The sequence below is a fragment of the Lytechinus variegatus genome, chromosome 10, assembly GCF_018143015.1.
Source record: "Lytechinus variegatus isolate NC3 chromosome 10, Lvar_3.0, whole genome shotgun sequence".
Taxonomy (NCBI): Eukaryota; Metazoa; Echinodermata; class Echinoidea; order Temnopleuroida; family Toxopneustidae; genus Lytechinus; species Lytechinus variegatus.
The window spans coordinates 4,836,267-4,851,585 of record NC_054749.1 but is presented as its reverse complement, the minus strand read 5'-3'; the positions used below and the strand labels follow the sequence as shown (position 1 = coordinate 4,851,585).

The 15,319-nt window shown below is 36.1% G+C and overlaps 1 protein-coding gene across 1 annotated transcript; it reads right to left on the bottom strand.

Annotated features, from left to right (window-relative positions):
• Nucleotides 1–956: 956 nt before the first annotated feature.
• LOC121423080 lies at nt 957–13,602 on the bottom strand. Its single transcript, XM_041618364.1, has 5 exons — nt 12,675–13,602; nt 6,201–6,287; nt 4,094–4,174; nt 2,258–2,398; nt 957–1,597 (listed from the first exon to the last, which is right to left on the bottom strand). The coding sequence occupies exons 1-5, from the start codon at nt 12,877–12,879 to the stop codon at nt 1,101–1,103; spliced, it is 1,011 nt and encodes a 336-aa protein (XP_041474298.1). The 5' UTR covers nt 12,880–13,602; the 3' UTR covers nt 957–1,100.
• Between the last annotated feature and the right edge of the window lie 1,717 nt (nt 13,603–15,319).

Genomic DNA, 15,319 nt, shown 5'->3' with positions numbered 1-15,319 from the left:
TAAAAATTAGATTAGATTAAGTAGATTTATTTATTTCCGTTCAACAACAATAGGGGAAGGCGGGGTAAGTTGTGACAGTTTTTGCTTTTTGCATGTTAGAATTGATGATTAATAATCTTGTCGAAATAAGTACCTTGCCTTGAAATTTAATTCTGAAATATTTTCCACCTATATATTTCTATCCCACACTGAAAGTCATCGTGACCTTTGAAAAAAACGATGTCAAATGGCTCAACTTGCCCCATATATGGGGTAAGTTTGAGCCACCTTCTGGGGTAAGTTGAGCCACAAAAACTAGGTACAAAATGTATGAGGGGAGAACCAGCATGTCAATTTTTTGTTTTAAAGTCTTTTCACTTGCTAATTCTCTATAAATACTAACATCCTTTAAAAGGAAAAGAGCAGTCATGTAAATTTGCCCCTTTCAGCCAGCATTTCAATCGATTTTTATGGTTTGTTTTTTAAGATACATTACCATAGGAATTACCATGGCTCAACTTGCCCCATGCTGTTTGGCTCAACTTACCCCAGTCCGAACTTAGTGCGATAATTTTGTATCCACACATTTATTATGCATCCATCATATAAAAGACTATGACAAGAATGAAGATCCATACCTGGACTAATAATGTTGTTATCATGTCTTTATTACATTTAAAGACGTGTGTGTTTATAAAGCACTTATCTATTTCACACTCTTTTTTACTTTTTTGGCTGAAATTCATATTTTTCCCTCTAAAAAACTACTTTTTGTTTCAAAGTTGAAAATAATGTGGTGGGGTTAGGGGTTATGCTATGGGTCATCAATACATGACACCACCACAATGTCTGACTCATTCATTATTGGCCTGGGGCTGGTGGCTCAACTTGCCCCTATGCTCAACTTACCCCGCCTTCCCCTACATATTCAAATGCAGAAAGATCAATTACAATTCGAAACAGATATTGAAACAAAAGATTGAATATTCAATATTATTTGAAATTCGCGTTCGTTATAGATAATTTTGAATAATTGACATGATATTTGAGCGATGATCAACGTCTTGCTACCATAAAGACTATATTGGTAATTTATGTGATGTTTTTTAAAACATCTTCTTTTATAATTCTATCGAAGTTGGTTGACTAACTGGTTCATTATCACTGTAACTAACGTAATGTCTCTGCTGACTATCGATATGTAAATCGCTATCGATCCCCTCTGGGCGTGGTCGTAGGGGATTCCCCTCATTCGTCCTGTCATCAACAACACGACCGCCACCACCACATCGGCCACTCGCATCCACGACATCGTTCTCCCCCTCGACGTCGTGTGCGGTGATTTCGATGTCGGGCGAGCTGGTGACGCAGGAGCTCATGGTAAACTGATGGCGATATCGATCCTGCTCGCTCCGGACCGCCATCTTTTCGAGACGGATGTAGAGATAGAGACTGGCAACGCCCGTCGAGTTGATGAGGAAGAAGGCGAGGACGGCGAGCACGAAGGAGATGCCGTATGTGTGCATGAAAAGCTTGTCGGGTGATACGGGATGCTTCTCGATCACCGCGTCGTTGACAGCGATGATGTAACGGATGAGACCCGTCAAGGAACACAATCCTATACCAAAACACACAATATAGAACAAATAAAAATGGTATAAACTAAACAAACAAAAGTTGCCAAAAAATGTATAAATATGATACCATAGAATTTTCTCGAACAAACACTCTTTATCAAGAAAGGCCTCATGCATAACAAAATGATTCCGAAAATTAATGCGTTTTCTGCCAAACAGGTCAAGTGTTTATGAATTACTAAAATTTTTGGCGTGAAATATCTTCGTCAGGAAAATACTTCAATTTTCCTACAATAAATACTTGATTGGCAGAAGAACGCATTAACTTTCGATATCATTTTGTTATAATTGAATTCCTATACCTATAGGACTGTAAGATGTTCAATTCCCATTGGAATAAAGTAAATAATAAGCTAGCTGTGCATATAGTGATGATAGAGGATAAACAAAGAGGAAACGTTTGAAGCACGGTTGAATAAATTACATCTAGCCCCCCAAAAGAGAATTAAAGACATTACCCATCTCCTGAGTAACGAAATACCACTCCCTCCACTCCCCCCCCCCCCTCCTGCCCTCTTCCTTCCACAATCCACACGTTTCTGTTATTTGGACGTAAAATTAGCCACACCCGGAAGAGTGTGCGCATGCGCCAATCAGGGGAATCCCCGTTCATTTTGTTTCGGGGAGTCCCCTGTCTTTACCTGCGAGGATGTGACCCGCTCCAGTGAGAAACATGAAGCACCGACGCTGTGGGAAGAATAGACCCATTGTACTAAGCGATGACGTAATCACAAGAAGCAGAAAACTACATATAGGTAGCGGCAGCACCTTCACCACGTGTTCTGCAAATTGGGGAGAAAACATGAAAGTGTTCTTTATTTATACAAGTACGATTCAAAATTAGTATAACGCCCGGTATAACGTAGAGAGTCAAAGGAGCATAACGTTTGTACAAATTGGTCCCTCAAAATTACGAATCGATTAGTAACTAGCATGCATCGGCTTTGTATATGTCATATATGTTTTGTGTAAACAGGCCTATAACAGTAATAATATTTGATTTGATTAGAATTATTTCTTGTTTTGATCTGCTCGTTCTCTTCGATTCATATACATGTAAATTAGATTACATGTACCTTGCAAAAGCAGTATGTAACAAACAAAGTTTTATTGAATTACTATTAAAAAGAATATATAACATGTACATTACTGAATTACACGCAAATCTATTGATAATATGCCCCTCCGAAAAAAACTCACATGAAATAGATTTCATGATATTTCACAAGTTCACCGATCATCATGATAGTGATTGACAATTGATGTATGGACTTCTTTGTAATCAAATTCTTGAATTTTTAGAATTTCTAGACTTGAAGGTGACTTACACCCCATGGATCCCATCACAAAGACTATTGTGAGAAATTCGATCAACAAGCGCTAGTGAAAAAAGTAGTTCGATCTGCAAGGGTTTCTTCTTATTTATTGACATAATATGCTTTGTACGATAACGCAGTAACCGACATATTCGAAAATATGTGTCCCAATATGTGTCTTGTGCAACTTCACCCCTAGACCTGAAGACCAATGTGAAAACCATACTCATGAGCATTGGGCGAAAACTGAGGATGTATTTCGATCTCAAGTTGTGCAACTGACCAGCCAACCACCTAATCGTTCCCCTAATTTGATTCAAGTTTATGCCCTCTCTTAAATTTCATGTAACGGAGTATAGATTAAGTCAGCCTGTTAACTCCATTTTAATCTAGTATGCATTGGCTTGACGTCATTGTCGCAACAGATTCAACTAGATGATTTATAATGACCTATGTGGTAAGCAACGCCAACATTTATTTATCATGTCTCGCGTGGAGAAATTATGGTTGGGCCGGGGAGTTGAATCAGAATGCATAATAGTCGAGGGAAGAAGTCAAAGACAAAGCAATTCATCTTCGGGACAAGATGGGGGAAAGTAATTTCGTAAGTTGGGTAATAAATCCTCTCGAAATTTTGTTTGTTGTGTGTTTTTACGGCGTCCCAATCCTATACCCCTTCTTCCAAAACTTATATTTTCTGATTGTGATCAAATGAACAAAAAGAGAATAGAAAAAATCAATTTGTTTGTCTATTTTTACAATAATATTGTTTATGTAATCTATAATGATTTTCTATAGAGTTTGATTTCATTTCATTAATTTCCACATTTCAGTATCAAATTGTATACAAATAGTATCATTTTCAGCCTTTAATAACAAACATGAAAACATAATGATTAACGAAGTAATGGAAGTAATGTCTTATAAGGAAAATATAAATTATATATTTTACATTGAACATTTTCTCTTTTAAGAAAAATGTAAATAACCCCCAAACACACACACACACATATATATATATATAACTGTCGACTATTGTTATTGTTAATTTTTAACAATGATTTCAATTACATATAACCTTTAATGAAATATCAAAACAGGGGGGCTGTACCAGAAGGGAGTGAATTTCATTACAAAAAATGAAAGAATACTGATATTTACGTAACACGGCTGAGCTGATGTCTTTCGGTGGCTCACTGGGCTCTGGAAGAGATGCTCGAATATTGAAGCATCCCGGATCATCTATAGAGAGAAGGAGAGGGGAAGAATGAGAGAAATGGAAGGAGGGGAAAGAGAGGGGAACATGCATGGGGTGGGAAAGGGAGTGAGGGGAGACATTGGGAGAGAGAGATAGATGATGAGAAAAAGTGACGAGAGGGAAGAAGGGATAGAGAAAGAAAGAAAGAAAGAAAGGAAGGAAGGAAGGAAGGAAAGAAAGAAAGAAACAAAGAATGAGAAAGGAAGGAACGAAAGAAAAACAAATAATGAGAAAGGAAGGAAGGAAGGAAGGAAAGAAAGAAACAAAGAATGAGAAAGGAAGGAAAGAAAGAAACAAATAATGAGAAAGGAAGGAAGGAAAGAAAGAAAGAAACAAAGAATGAGAAAGGAAGGAAGGAAAGAAAGAAACAAATAATGAGAAAGGAAGGAAGGAAAGAAAGAAAGAATGAGAAAGAAAGGAAAGAAAGAAAGAAACAAATAATGAGAAGGGAAGGAAGGAGGGAGAAGGAAAGGGGTCAAAGGGTGGGGGTGGGAATGAGGTTGAAAGGGGGAAGATCGAGAACAGAGTGATAAATCGCAAAAGGGCGGCCATCAAATGAAAAATGTGAGAAATGCAGAGAGCAGAATGAAGAAGATAAAAGACAAAAGAAAATTACGGCAGATTAATCTCACTATACATTGTTAGCTGTTTTCAAATGAAATGACGGAACAACTATATGGCCATCATTAAAGTAATTTATTTTTAGGACTTGAGTTTTTTTATAATCATCATTTATCATTCTTATATAGATGCAATTTTTTGAGAAGCACATCTTGTAAATGAACACCATTTCATAGACAAAATGTGAAGTCACGAACAGTTAAAGACATTTCCCCAATTCCCTATCAGTAGGCCTACATTGCAGTATGTTTACCCAGATCCGCCTGCAATCATAATCATAATCTCCCTTGGGGAGAATAAAAATATTCCCTGATATGGTCATTAAAATGGCAGCCATGTCTGAGCGCCAAATCACCTTTATCTACCCCTCCCCCCCCCCCCATGAGCTCAACCACCACCATCATCCACCCACTCCCAAGTCTATTATTTCGTGCATTGCATATGTTATGTTCACTTTCTCCCGTATTTGCAAAATACATTAATTATATTGCTGCTCTATGCGGTTTTGAATATTGACAACATTGGTACATTCGGGGGGACTAACGAGCGAGCGATGCGATGCATACGCACGAATCTCATCAAGATCCCTTGAATGCGCATCGCCGCGACGAGGCCGCGGTCGACCAGGGAATTGAAGTTCCGATGACTGCCATGAATAATAGACGACTGCGGTCGTGACGACGATGAATTATGCCTTATGATGGAAGGGGGTAATGGAGAGACGCAGAAGCCTGCGTGGGTGAGATTATATGAGGAAATGACCCACGATTATTACACCAAGTTCCCTTCTAAAGTTTAACACATTCTCCTCTTTTAGGCATATAAAATCCTTCTTCATTGTGTAGATTACATTCTTTTCATGAGCAGATATTAAAGACATATTTCCCCTATGTTTTCAAACCATTTCAATTTATTTGAAAGTATGTTTTTTAAAAGCTAACTTGTTCGCATAAGAGAAGTGTATGCGCCTCTTTATTAAACAAATCACGATAATTGAATATCGTCATCATCATTATAAACATCATCACCACCATCATCGTCGTCGTCGTCGCCATCACCACCACCATATTCATCGACGTCGTCATCACCACCACCACCACCACCATCATCATCATCATCATCTTTATCACCATCATCATCGTCATCATCAGTATCACCACCACCGGCACACCACCACCACCACCATTATCATCATCACCACCATCATCATAGTCAACATCATTTATCACCACCACCCCCGGGCCACCACCACCATGCACACACCAACATCATTATAGTCGTCATTACCACCACCACCACCAACACGACCATCATCATCATCATCATCATTATCACTATCATCATCAGCATCATCATCATCATTATCACCATCATTGTCATCATCATCACCTGGTGCGGCATACAGTGTTTTCATTGTGGCCTCTGATACATTCTTGACTGCAGTGAACGACGGATGTCCTATCCAAATGTAAGATACTGCATGAAAAAAACACAATAAAAAGAAAATTTATCTGAGGGTTAGATCACAATGTGTATTCTTTCTCTAAAATTGTTTACTTATTTGTCGCAATTATCAGGCCTACCATGTTGTGATGAAACGTTCTTTTTAACGACATCCTTCTCTTTGATTTGCCAAGTTTACTTTGTTTCCCCATGATTTTTCAAGAAGTTGAGAAAAATAGAAAACGAAGAATGAAGAGGAAGAAAGAGTTAGGGAAAAGAGTACATAAACGCAAAATATTCATCGTTAGATTATGTATCATCCATGTTATCAAAACAATTGTGTATAAACATGATATGCCCCCCCCAAAAAAAAAAAAAAATACACTGGCGCCGCCCCATCTATAGTACTGGAGAGTGGAGAGCTTCTTATTATAATTCTCCGGAATAATCATTCACCTGAGCTCTGATGCTGTGCTCACTCGCATTTTACTTCATATTTGCTGCTTGCTACTATTTAAGGGGCCACTTCCAAACTCGTATTCAGATGACTCAGGCATTAAAAAATGACAATAAATGAATAATGTTGTAATTGGCTCCCTGGAGACAGAGGTGGTGCCTGAGTTGATGGCCTGCATGAATTATAGAAATATATACCACTTTCAACCCCCCCCCCCTCCTACTCTCCTCAAACTACTCTCCCTCTCTCCCCCTCCCCATACATTATATTATATATCTCCCTCTCTCTCTTTGTTTGTCTGTCTGTCTGTCTATCTGTCTTTCTCTCTCTCTCTCTCTATATATATATGTATATGTGTGCCTGACTGACTGAGTGACTGTTCGCCAGTCTGTCTGTCTGTCTGTCTGTCTCTCCCCTTTCTCCACCCTTCCCCCTCTCCAACCCATCCAGATTAAAATTTTCCAATCCAAATATGTGTTTATTTCATATTCAGCAGAAAAGCTAATACAATGGAACTGCACGAGTTACATACTTTTGTCACGAGTAAACACATCAAAATATAAGAACAAAATATTGAGAGACGTCCTCGATACCCCCATTTCGCCCCCTCTCTGTATCCCATCCCCTACAAATGTTCCATATTTCTATTTATTATTGTTATTATTTGATTTGATTTTATCTTATTTATTTCTGCATTCAGATCAGTATCAGAATTACAAAATACATATATACAACAAAGGTAATACATAATTATAACAAAATAATAATAGTTGCATAGTATAAATATTGTAAATAAATATCAACAAGATGTGTTATATATTTTATCAAAACATCTCCCGATTTAATGGCTTACAGATATGGGGCTTGGCACCATGAACCCCCCCCCCCAAAAAAAAAAAAAAAAAAAATGTATATACAGTATATATACACGACCATGGAAAAGGGAGAAAATTGGAAGAAATGGGAAGCGAAAGAGTAACGGTGAAATATTATTATTTTTCTCAATGTCATGTCGATTTTGTTTAATGATTGCTTTAGTGTCAAATGTGAAAATTTTGCTCGCTCGCTTTTATAGCTCGCATCTTTTCAGAACCCTTCCCTATCTTGCCACCATAATTTTGTTTGCCTCATTGCGCCATGCACTGTCCTCAATATTTCTTTAAGAATAATGATCTGATAAAGAATAAGAAACTTTCAGTGACAAGCTGTTCACTGAGTCGTAAAGAGATAGAATGAAATAGATTAATAATTCACGCGTGAGTAGATCGTTTACCCCTTTGGGTGACACATGCTGTACCAAAGAAATTGACTCTCGACCGATCATGGCAGAGTAGAACTCGATCGCGGATAAAAACAATCCTCAAAGCCTCACATTGTATTCATCTTAAATTCAAAACGATGTTAAAAGTCAAGCCCACCTCAGAAAAAAATGTTGATTTGAATCAATAGAAAATAGAAAAATCAGACAAGAATAATACTGAAAATTTCATCAAAATAGGATATAAAAATAAGGAAGTTATGGCGTTTTAACTTTTCGCTTATTAACAAAATGTTTATATGCACATGGAAATGGGAGAATCAATGATGTTCCTAACTCACTATTTCTTTTGTTTTTCATTGTTTGAATTATACATTTCAATTTTACAGATATGAAAATAAAGGACCAACTTTATTCAACCATTTAATGTTAAACATTGGGAATTCCACATGTTCAGGGAGAAAGAAAACTTTGGTTCACAGGACAATGAGGAGAAAATTCGAATATTTTATATAATAAAATACAAAAGAAAAAGTGAGTGATGTCATCAGTTCCGTCATTTGCATACTGACCGGGATGTGCATAAATTACTATTATGTGAAATTAAGCAAAAACTTTAAAATGCCATAACTTTCTTGATTTTGCATCCGATTTCGATAAAATTTTCAGTGGTATATTATTTTGTTTGATTTTCTCTGTTTATTCAAATCAACTCTTTTTGGGGGTGGACTTTTCCTTAAATGTATTTACCATGTGTTTGTGAATCTTCGTTAATTTCTTTATTTTGCCTTCCTCCTTGCCTTTCTATTTCAGAGACTTTGAACCTTTCCCTTCGATCGGTTCCCCTTTCTTACCCTCTCTCCCTATATTACTAACTTTTATGAAAAAAAAATCTTTGATTAAGCCATGATCGACAAAACAATGACCCACTGTGAGTTAATTTGTTGTACAGGATATTAAACCAGTTACTGCCATATTATATTTGCAATTCTAACGTTTTTAAAACCTTTTTTCTATTATCATCTAAGACAGGTTATAGCACGGAATTTTCATATGCCAGTGTAGGCCTATTATAATCAAACATATAATAATTATGATAACAATAATAACAACAACAACACTGATAAGAATAATGATGATGATGATGATGATAATAATAATAATAATTATAACGATGATGATAATAATTGTAATAACAATAATAATAATTATTATGATAATAATAATAATGATAATAATAATAATAAAATTAATGATGATAATAAAGATAATAATAATGATACTTGCTCATTATAGCGCTTGAACTTTACATAACACAATTCAGTCACATAGGCCAAACTATGATACTAAAAAAAAAAAAAAATTGCTTTGTGTTCCTACACTATGTCTGTTCCTCGTACATATTTGACTTATTTATGTTTATGTAATTTATAAGGAACGGAAATAAATCAAATCAAATCGAACCAACCAGGCAGACAGACAGACGAAAGCTATAGGCCAATATAGTCCTATCGCATAATTTCCAAAGATACACCATACCAGTCGGTTTGTAGTCAAATTTGATGGTGTGACAGTAAGCCTATCAGTATACGACATCGCACTGTGCCAGTAATTATTATCATTATGCATACCATATTTCGAATAATGATTTGACAAATCGCTTGAATAAGCATGGCGTCTTTCTGATTGCACGAGGGAAATATATCAGACGATCCGTAGTCAAAAGATAATCTTGGGGGTTAGGGACTATAATATCATAATTATCAACCACGCACTGGCGTACAGAAGGGCACGGGCGGAAATGCCAGGGGGGACAGGGGTGACGCGTCCCCCTACCCAAAATAATAGGGGGACACAATATCACATATCCCCTACTATTTTTGGTATTTTATGATGGAAAGAAATACAGCATTCAAAATCGAAATAAAATATGTATTTGGGCGAGACGACTTTACTTTTTGGGTGTTAACTTTTTTTTGCTTGTCAAATTCATTTTTGTCTAAATGACCTAAAATTTGGGGTGATAACCTTTTTTTTTGCTTGTCCAGCCCCTTGTCCCCCTACCTTTTGGGAGAGATTTCCGCCCTTGTAGATGGGGGAGCCTGTGGGTCAACATGGTCCCCTAAAAGTTTCACGACTAACAAAGTATAAAAAAAGGGAAAGGAAAAAAGTGAAATAATAGATGATTTTATTAATAGTATGTCAAAATCTATCCACAAATTAGATTTTTGTATTAAAATGTCTAAAACTTGATCGAGACATCTGCATACCCTCCCCCAATTTTTGTTTAGATCATTACGCCATACGACCACGGTAGCCTGGAAAGGCGTCGATATGCAACAAAGGCAAATTGAAAACGTGAGTCGATTGCAAAACCAATGTCATTACCTACATGCATGATTATTATGTCAAAATGTATCCATAAGTGTGAAAATAAGATGAATGTCTTTCACATTTCAAAATGTATTATGTCGATATATGTATATATAAATATATTCTGTTATGTGTTTCAATAATTAAGAAAATAAATTGTATAATTATATTTCAATTAGAATGTTAGAATGTATGTTATGTCATTTGCTTGTTGTTACGTTATGCAGAGAAAAAAAATGATTACACATGATTCTTTGTTTTCAACATTCCAATAATAAAAGTAAATTTTACTGTTATTATTGGAATGTGGAAAAAAAATATATCAAATCAAATCGAATGTTTCCAGGCTTCTCTCTCTGAAATGGGGGGGGGCGGGGTAAATTGCCAATTCTTCTACTGCCAACTTGTCTACTCATCACATGGTCTACCTTCATTTAGTCTAATGCCATTCCGTCCATCAACATTTCGTCTAATAACAATTTGGTCCAATAAACATTTAGTCCAATCATCACTTCGTCTACTCACCAGTTCGTCTATGACCATTCCGTATCATACCCATTTTATTTTCATTCATTTCGCCCAATTATAACACAGAGACCAATTGGACCAAATAGTATATGGACGGAATGGCTATTGGACCAACTTGTTATTTGACGATATGGTGAGTGGACGAAATGGCAATTAGACCATGTGGATATTGGACAAATTGATGAGAGAGCAAATGATAGTACAAGCGTTGGTAATTGGACGAATTGGCATTAGAGCAATTGAAAATAAACCAATGGGATGTACAGTCGCGGAAATTGCCATATATCCTTAATTAAAGGAAATCAAAACCCAAGAAGAGAATCAATCTTATTGGAAAGAGTAAAATGAGAGGAACAATTTACAAAAAGTTTTAGCAAAATCGGTTATATATGAAATAAGCAAGTTATGGAAGATTAAAAAGTCTTGTTGTACTTTCTATGTGGATCCTCAAATTGGCAAACGTGCTTCAAAATTGCTGATTTTGTGGACAACTCTCCATTTGTTTTGTACACATATTTTCAGATTTTCCCCTTTATTTTACATATTTCACATTATCACCTCCTGACCTTGACATATATGGTGTCGATTATATTTTCCGATGACATATGTTGTGCTCAGAAGGAGGCGAGATGCAACTTGAAAGATAATGAGGAAAATCTGAAAATTTGTGTACAAAACAAATGGAGAGTTGTCCACAAAATCAGCCATTTTGAAGCACGTTTGCCCATAGAAAGTACAAGAGTTTTCATACTCCCATAACTTGCTTATTTCATAACCGATTTTGATGAAACTTTTTTTAAATTGTTCCTTTCATTTTACTCTTTCCAATAAGATTGCCTCTCTTCTTGGTTTTTGGTTTCCTTTAATTATTTTTAGGGTTTAGGAGGGGGTATTAAGAGGCGGGGCTCCATAATTTTTTTGGGCAAGATTACTTATTTTAGATGAGGAAAAAAAACAAGGGTTATTGTATAGTTAACGAAACCAATGTCTTTCCAGTACATTACTTTAAAAAATATTCAATTGGAAATAAAGTATGTTTCAATTCCTTCAATCCGGGGAAATGGTGTGACTCGTTTTATTTTTTTTTAATTTTCTATACCTTTTCTAGCATTCCCCAGAAATTTCCCATTATTACAATTTATTATCCTTACTATTAGTAACTTAATGACCCAACATGAGGAGGACAGACTTTTGGTGAATTGTACATCACACTTCTTCCTCCCTTTATTATATTTTGGCGCATAATAGATGAGGACTTGGGGGCTATGCCCATAATTTTCCACTGCCAAAGAGAGAGAGAGAAAAAATGAAGAGAGTAAAAATGGTGATCCTTATGTTAAAAGCTATCACGGAAAGACTTTTTTTTCAATTTTCGCTTGTTCGCATCGTTTGTTTAAATAGAAATCTTGCGTCATAACGACGTCATGTTTTGGGGCTCACAAATTGCTTACCGTAATTGTTCTAAATGATAACGGTAAATGGTGAACTTAAATATATATAGGCAATTTAGAGAACGTTTGTCGGGAAATGCTAACAGTTAATATTGATTAAAAAAAAAATGTTTTCCAATTACATTCGAGTTACCTTATGAAATGCTCAGAGACATGTTTTCTCTTTTTTTTGTGGGGGGGGGGGTGATGGGTACATTCTAATGCCACTCCACAGCGAGTGAAAAATACATAATTATTTACCCTCTAAATTCAATCTTTTTCATGATTATTTCTCACTAATGTGATTTACAAAATCTCTCTCAATATTTGTGTTCAAAACATGAATAGATTTTAAAAAAAAAGAGAGGGAATACCTTTATCTCGGCAAAACTCAAGCAATCCAGAGTGCAATTTGACGGTGACCCGGAGAGTGCCATTGCTGAAATCACGATCAATTATCTCTTTCGTGAAGATCCATTGGTTTGTGAAATTAGCTATCCCAACGAGAAATAGGGTAACATAGGAACCCGCCACCGCCCATATCGTCAGCCCTAATAAAGTTAGGTTCTTGTATTTCATCTTGCTTTTCCTCTCCTCGGTGTTTTAATTTGTATGTTTTTTTTAAGAATTCGTTATTTTCCTTTCAAGATACCTGAATCTGCTTTACCAAATGCTCCTCTAAAAATTATAGCTACCTCCTTCACAGATCCCTGTCTCTGTCTATAAACTCTTCCTTGTTTTTTTTTTATCGAAGACTTACAATTCAGGTGACAATAGCTTCGTTGATATGATATTAATCTTATGAATCAAATTCGCTTCGTCGATATATCAATCGTCACAACAATTTAATTCTAGCTACACTTCTGTCACAAGCGGTAGTGTGTAGAGAGAGATGAACCGTTTGAAAAAGATCATGATGAGATCTGTTTTCTTACGAAATAGTCGTTGAAATATTTGATCCCCGGTATAGATCTCCTGTGATAATGTCGCTTGCGAATATATAGCTGACGATGAAAACAGGATTACATCCATGCGGTATATGTCAGAGATGAAGAGAACACGAGCACCCCAACGCTCACAGTAACGAGGCAATGAGGAAAGCGTCCAAAAGACACTCACGGAGACAACTTCAAATCAATAATTTCAGAAAGAAGACGCAAAAGATAGTATAGCAAAACTACTCCTCATCAATGACCGAAACTGGAGCATATACTTTAATGAATTTTGATTCTGCTCCTGCTCGAGGCATAATCATCTGTAGCGGATGGGGGATGATCAACTCCAAATAACTCCCCAGCATTCGAGATATATACCAGGGATATATATGCATCTTTCTAAATTTCTGGGCGCGTTTTATCTGCTGAAGCAAGGTGGAAAATGCAAAGGGAAGACGCGTTCGTGCGCGGCGCACGTTTCAGAGCCCAATTTTTCTCACTTTATTGCCTTCAATATTACAAGCTAAACATTTTTTTTTGTTTCGAAATAAAATATGAATAAGCTTTGATAATGATGTGTGTCTTCCTCGTATTGCGTTTATGCCCCCTCCCTCCTATCACAACGCCCATTTCGCTGTTTTTGAGGAATTAAGTCGGGGTTTTTTTTATTATTTTTCCCCCAAATATTTCCCTCTCCTTGTTTCAGTCATTGAAGGTCAGGTCCACTCCAGAAAAATGTTGATTTGAATAAATAGAGAAAAATCAAACTAGCAAAACGCTTTCATCAAACTAGGTTGTACAATAAAAAAGTTATGACATTTTAAATTTTCGCTTATTTTTCACAAAACAGTTAGATGCACGCATATCTAAGTGTCATGCAATTGAGACAGTCGATTATGTCCATCACTCACTATTTCTTTTTTCTATGGTTTGAACAATATTTCATATTTTACAGATATGACAATAAGGACCAACTTGACTGAACAATATAGTATTAAACAATGCTAATTCCTCATGTTCAAGGAGGAATTAATCGTTGTATCACTTGACAATGAGGAGAAAATTAGAATATTTCCTATTTCATAGAATGAAATATAAAAGAAATAGTGAGTTGATGTCGTCATCAGTCTCCTCTTTTGCATAACGACCTGGGAACTGTTTTGTGAAATTGAGCAAAACTTTAACTTGAATGTCATTACTTTCTAAAATTTTCAGTGTTATGCTTGTTGGATATTTCTCTTTTTATTCAAATTAACTAATGGTTTGGGTGAACTTGTCCTTTAACTTTTCTTTCCCCTCTTACTCAACAAAAAGTTAGCACGTACCCCGCCCCCCCCAATAAAAATGCTGTAACTCTAGAACGAAATAATTTTGAGATTTTTAATTTGGCAGGTAGTGTTTTGCACTCTTTGAACTACTGTGCCGGCAAAAATGAGATTACTCGGTTGAGGCCATAGAGATGTATACTATAATATCTCTATGGTTGAGGCATACATAGTAATCGAAGATAAAACTAAAAATAACAATATTTTTAAAGTCACAAGAGTAATTTTTCGTATTGTGTGAGGACTAAAATGGGCGAAATTTGTTTCTGGTTGACTGTTAAGGTGCTTATATATAGTTTACTAGCTATACATTATTTTACCACTCGACACAAAATATTGATAACGTATATTTACAAGGTTGAGTGGTCACAATAAAAAATGTTGGTGACGTATCTTCACTGTGGTTTATGGCAGCGCCCTCTATAACTTAAAACATGTTACTGAATCGGGAACCGACCATTCGGAGAGAAAGATGGATATGATCAAAACAACAGCAATCAAGTTTCAGTTGAAACGAATTGTGCCCCCAATTTTTGTTTTATAGCACTTCAAAAGGAGTCTGGCGACATTTAAAATGACATTTTTCGACTTGGATGAGTCTTGACTCATGCGTAGATAAACAATCAATTTCATTTTTGCTCGGAATTCCGACCATCATGCTATTTTTGTAAACATTTTACTGCCACATGATATATACTGCTTGCTAAAACCTTTTTTTAGTTCCACCGTATTGAATGAGGGGTTATACGTATTCTGAAA

Excerpts from the sequence above, each read along its gene's own strand:
- LOC121423080 (XM_041618364.1), bottom strand. The coding sequence starts at position 12,879 with ATGAAATACAAGAACCTAACTTTATTAGGGCTGACGATATGGGCGGTG. Across the intron at positions 4,175-6,200 it reads AACACTGTATGCCGCACCAG|ATGATCCGGGATGCTTCAAT; the intron begins GTGATGATGATG and ends TTCTCTCTATAG. Across the intron at positions 2,399-4,093 it reads CATCAGCTCAGCCGTGTTAC|AACACGTGGTGAAGGTGCTG; the intron begins GTAAATATCAGT and ends CCCAATTTGCAG.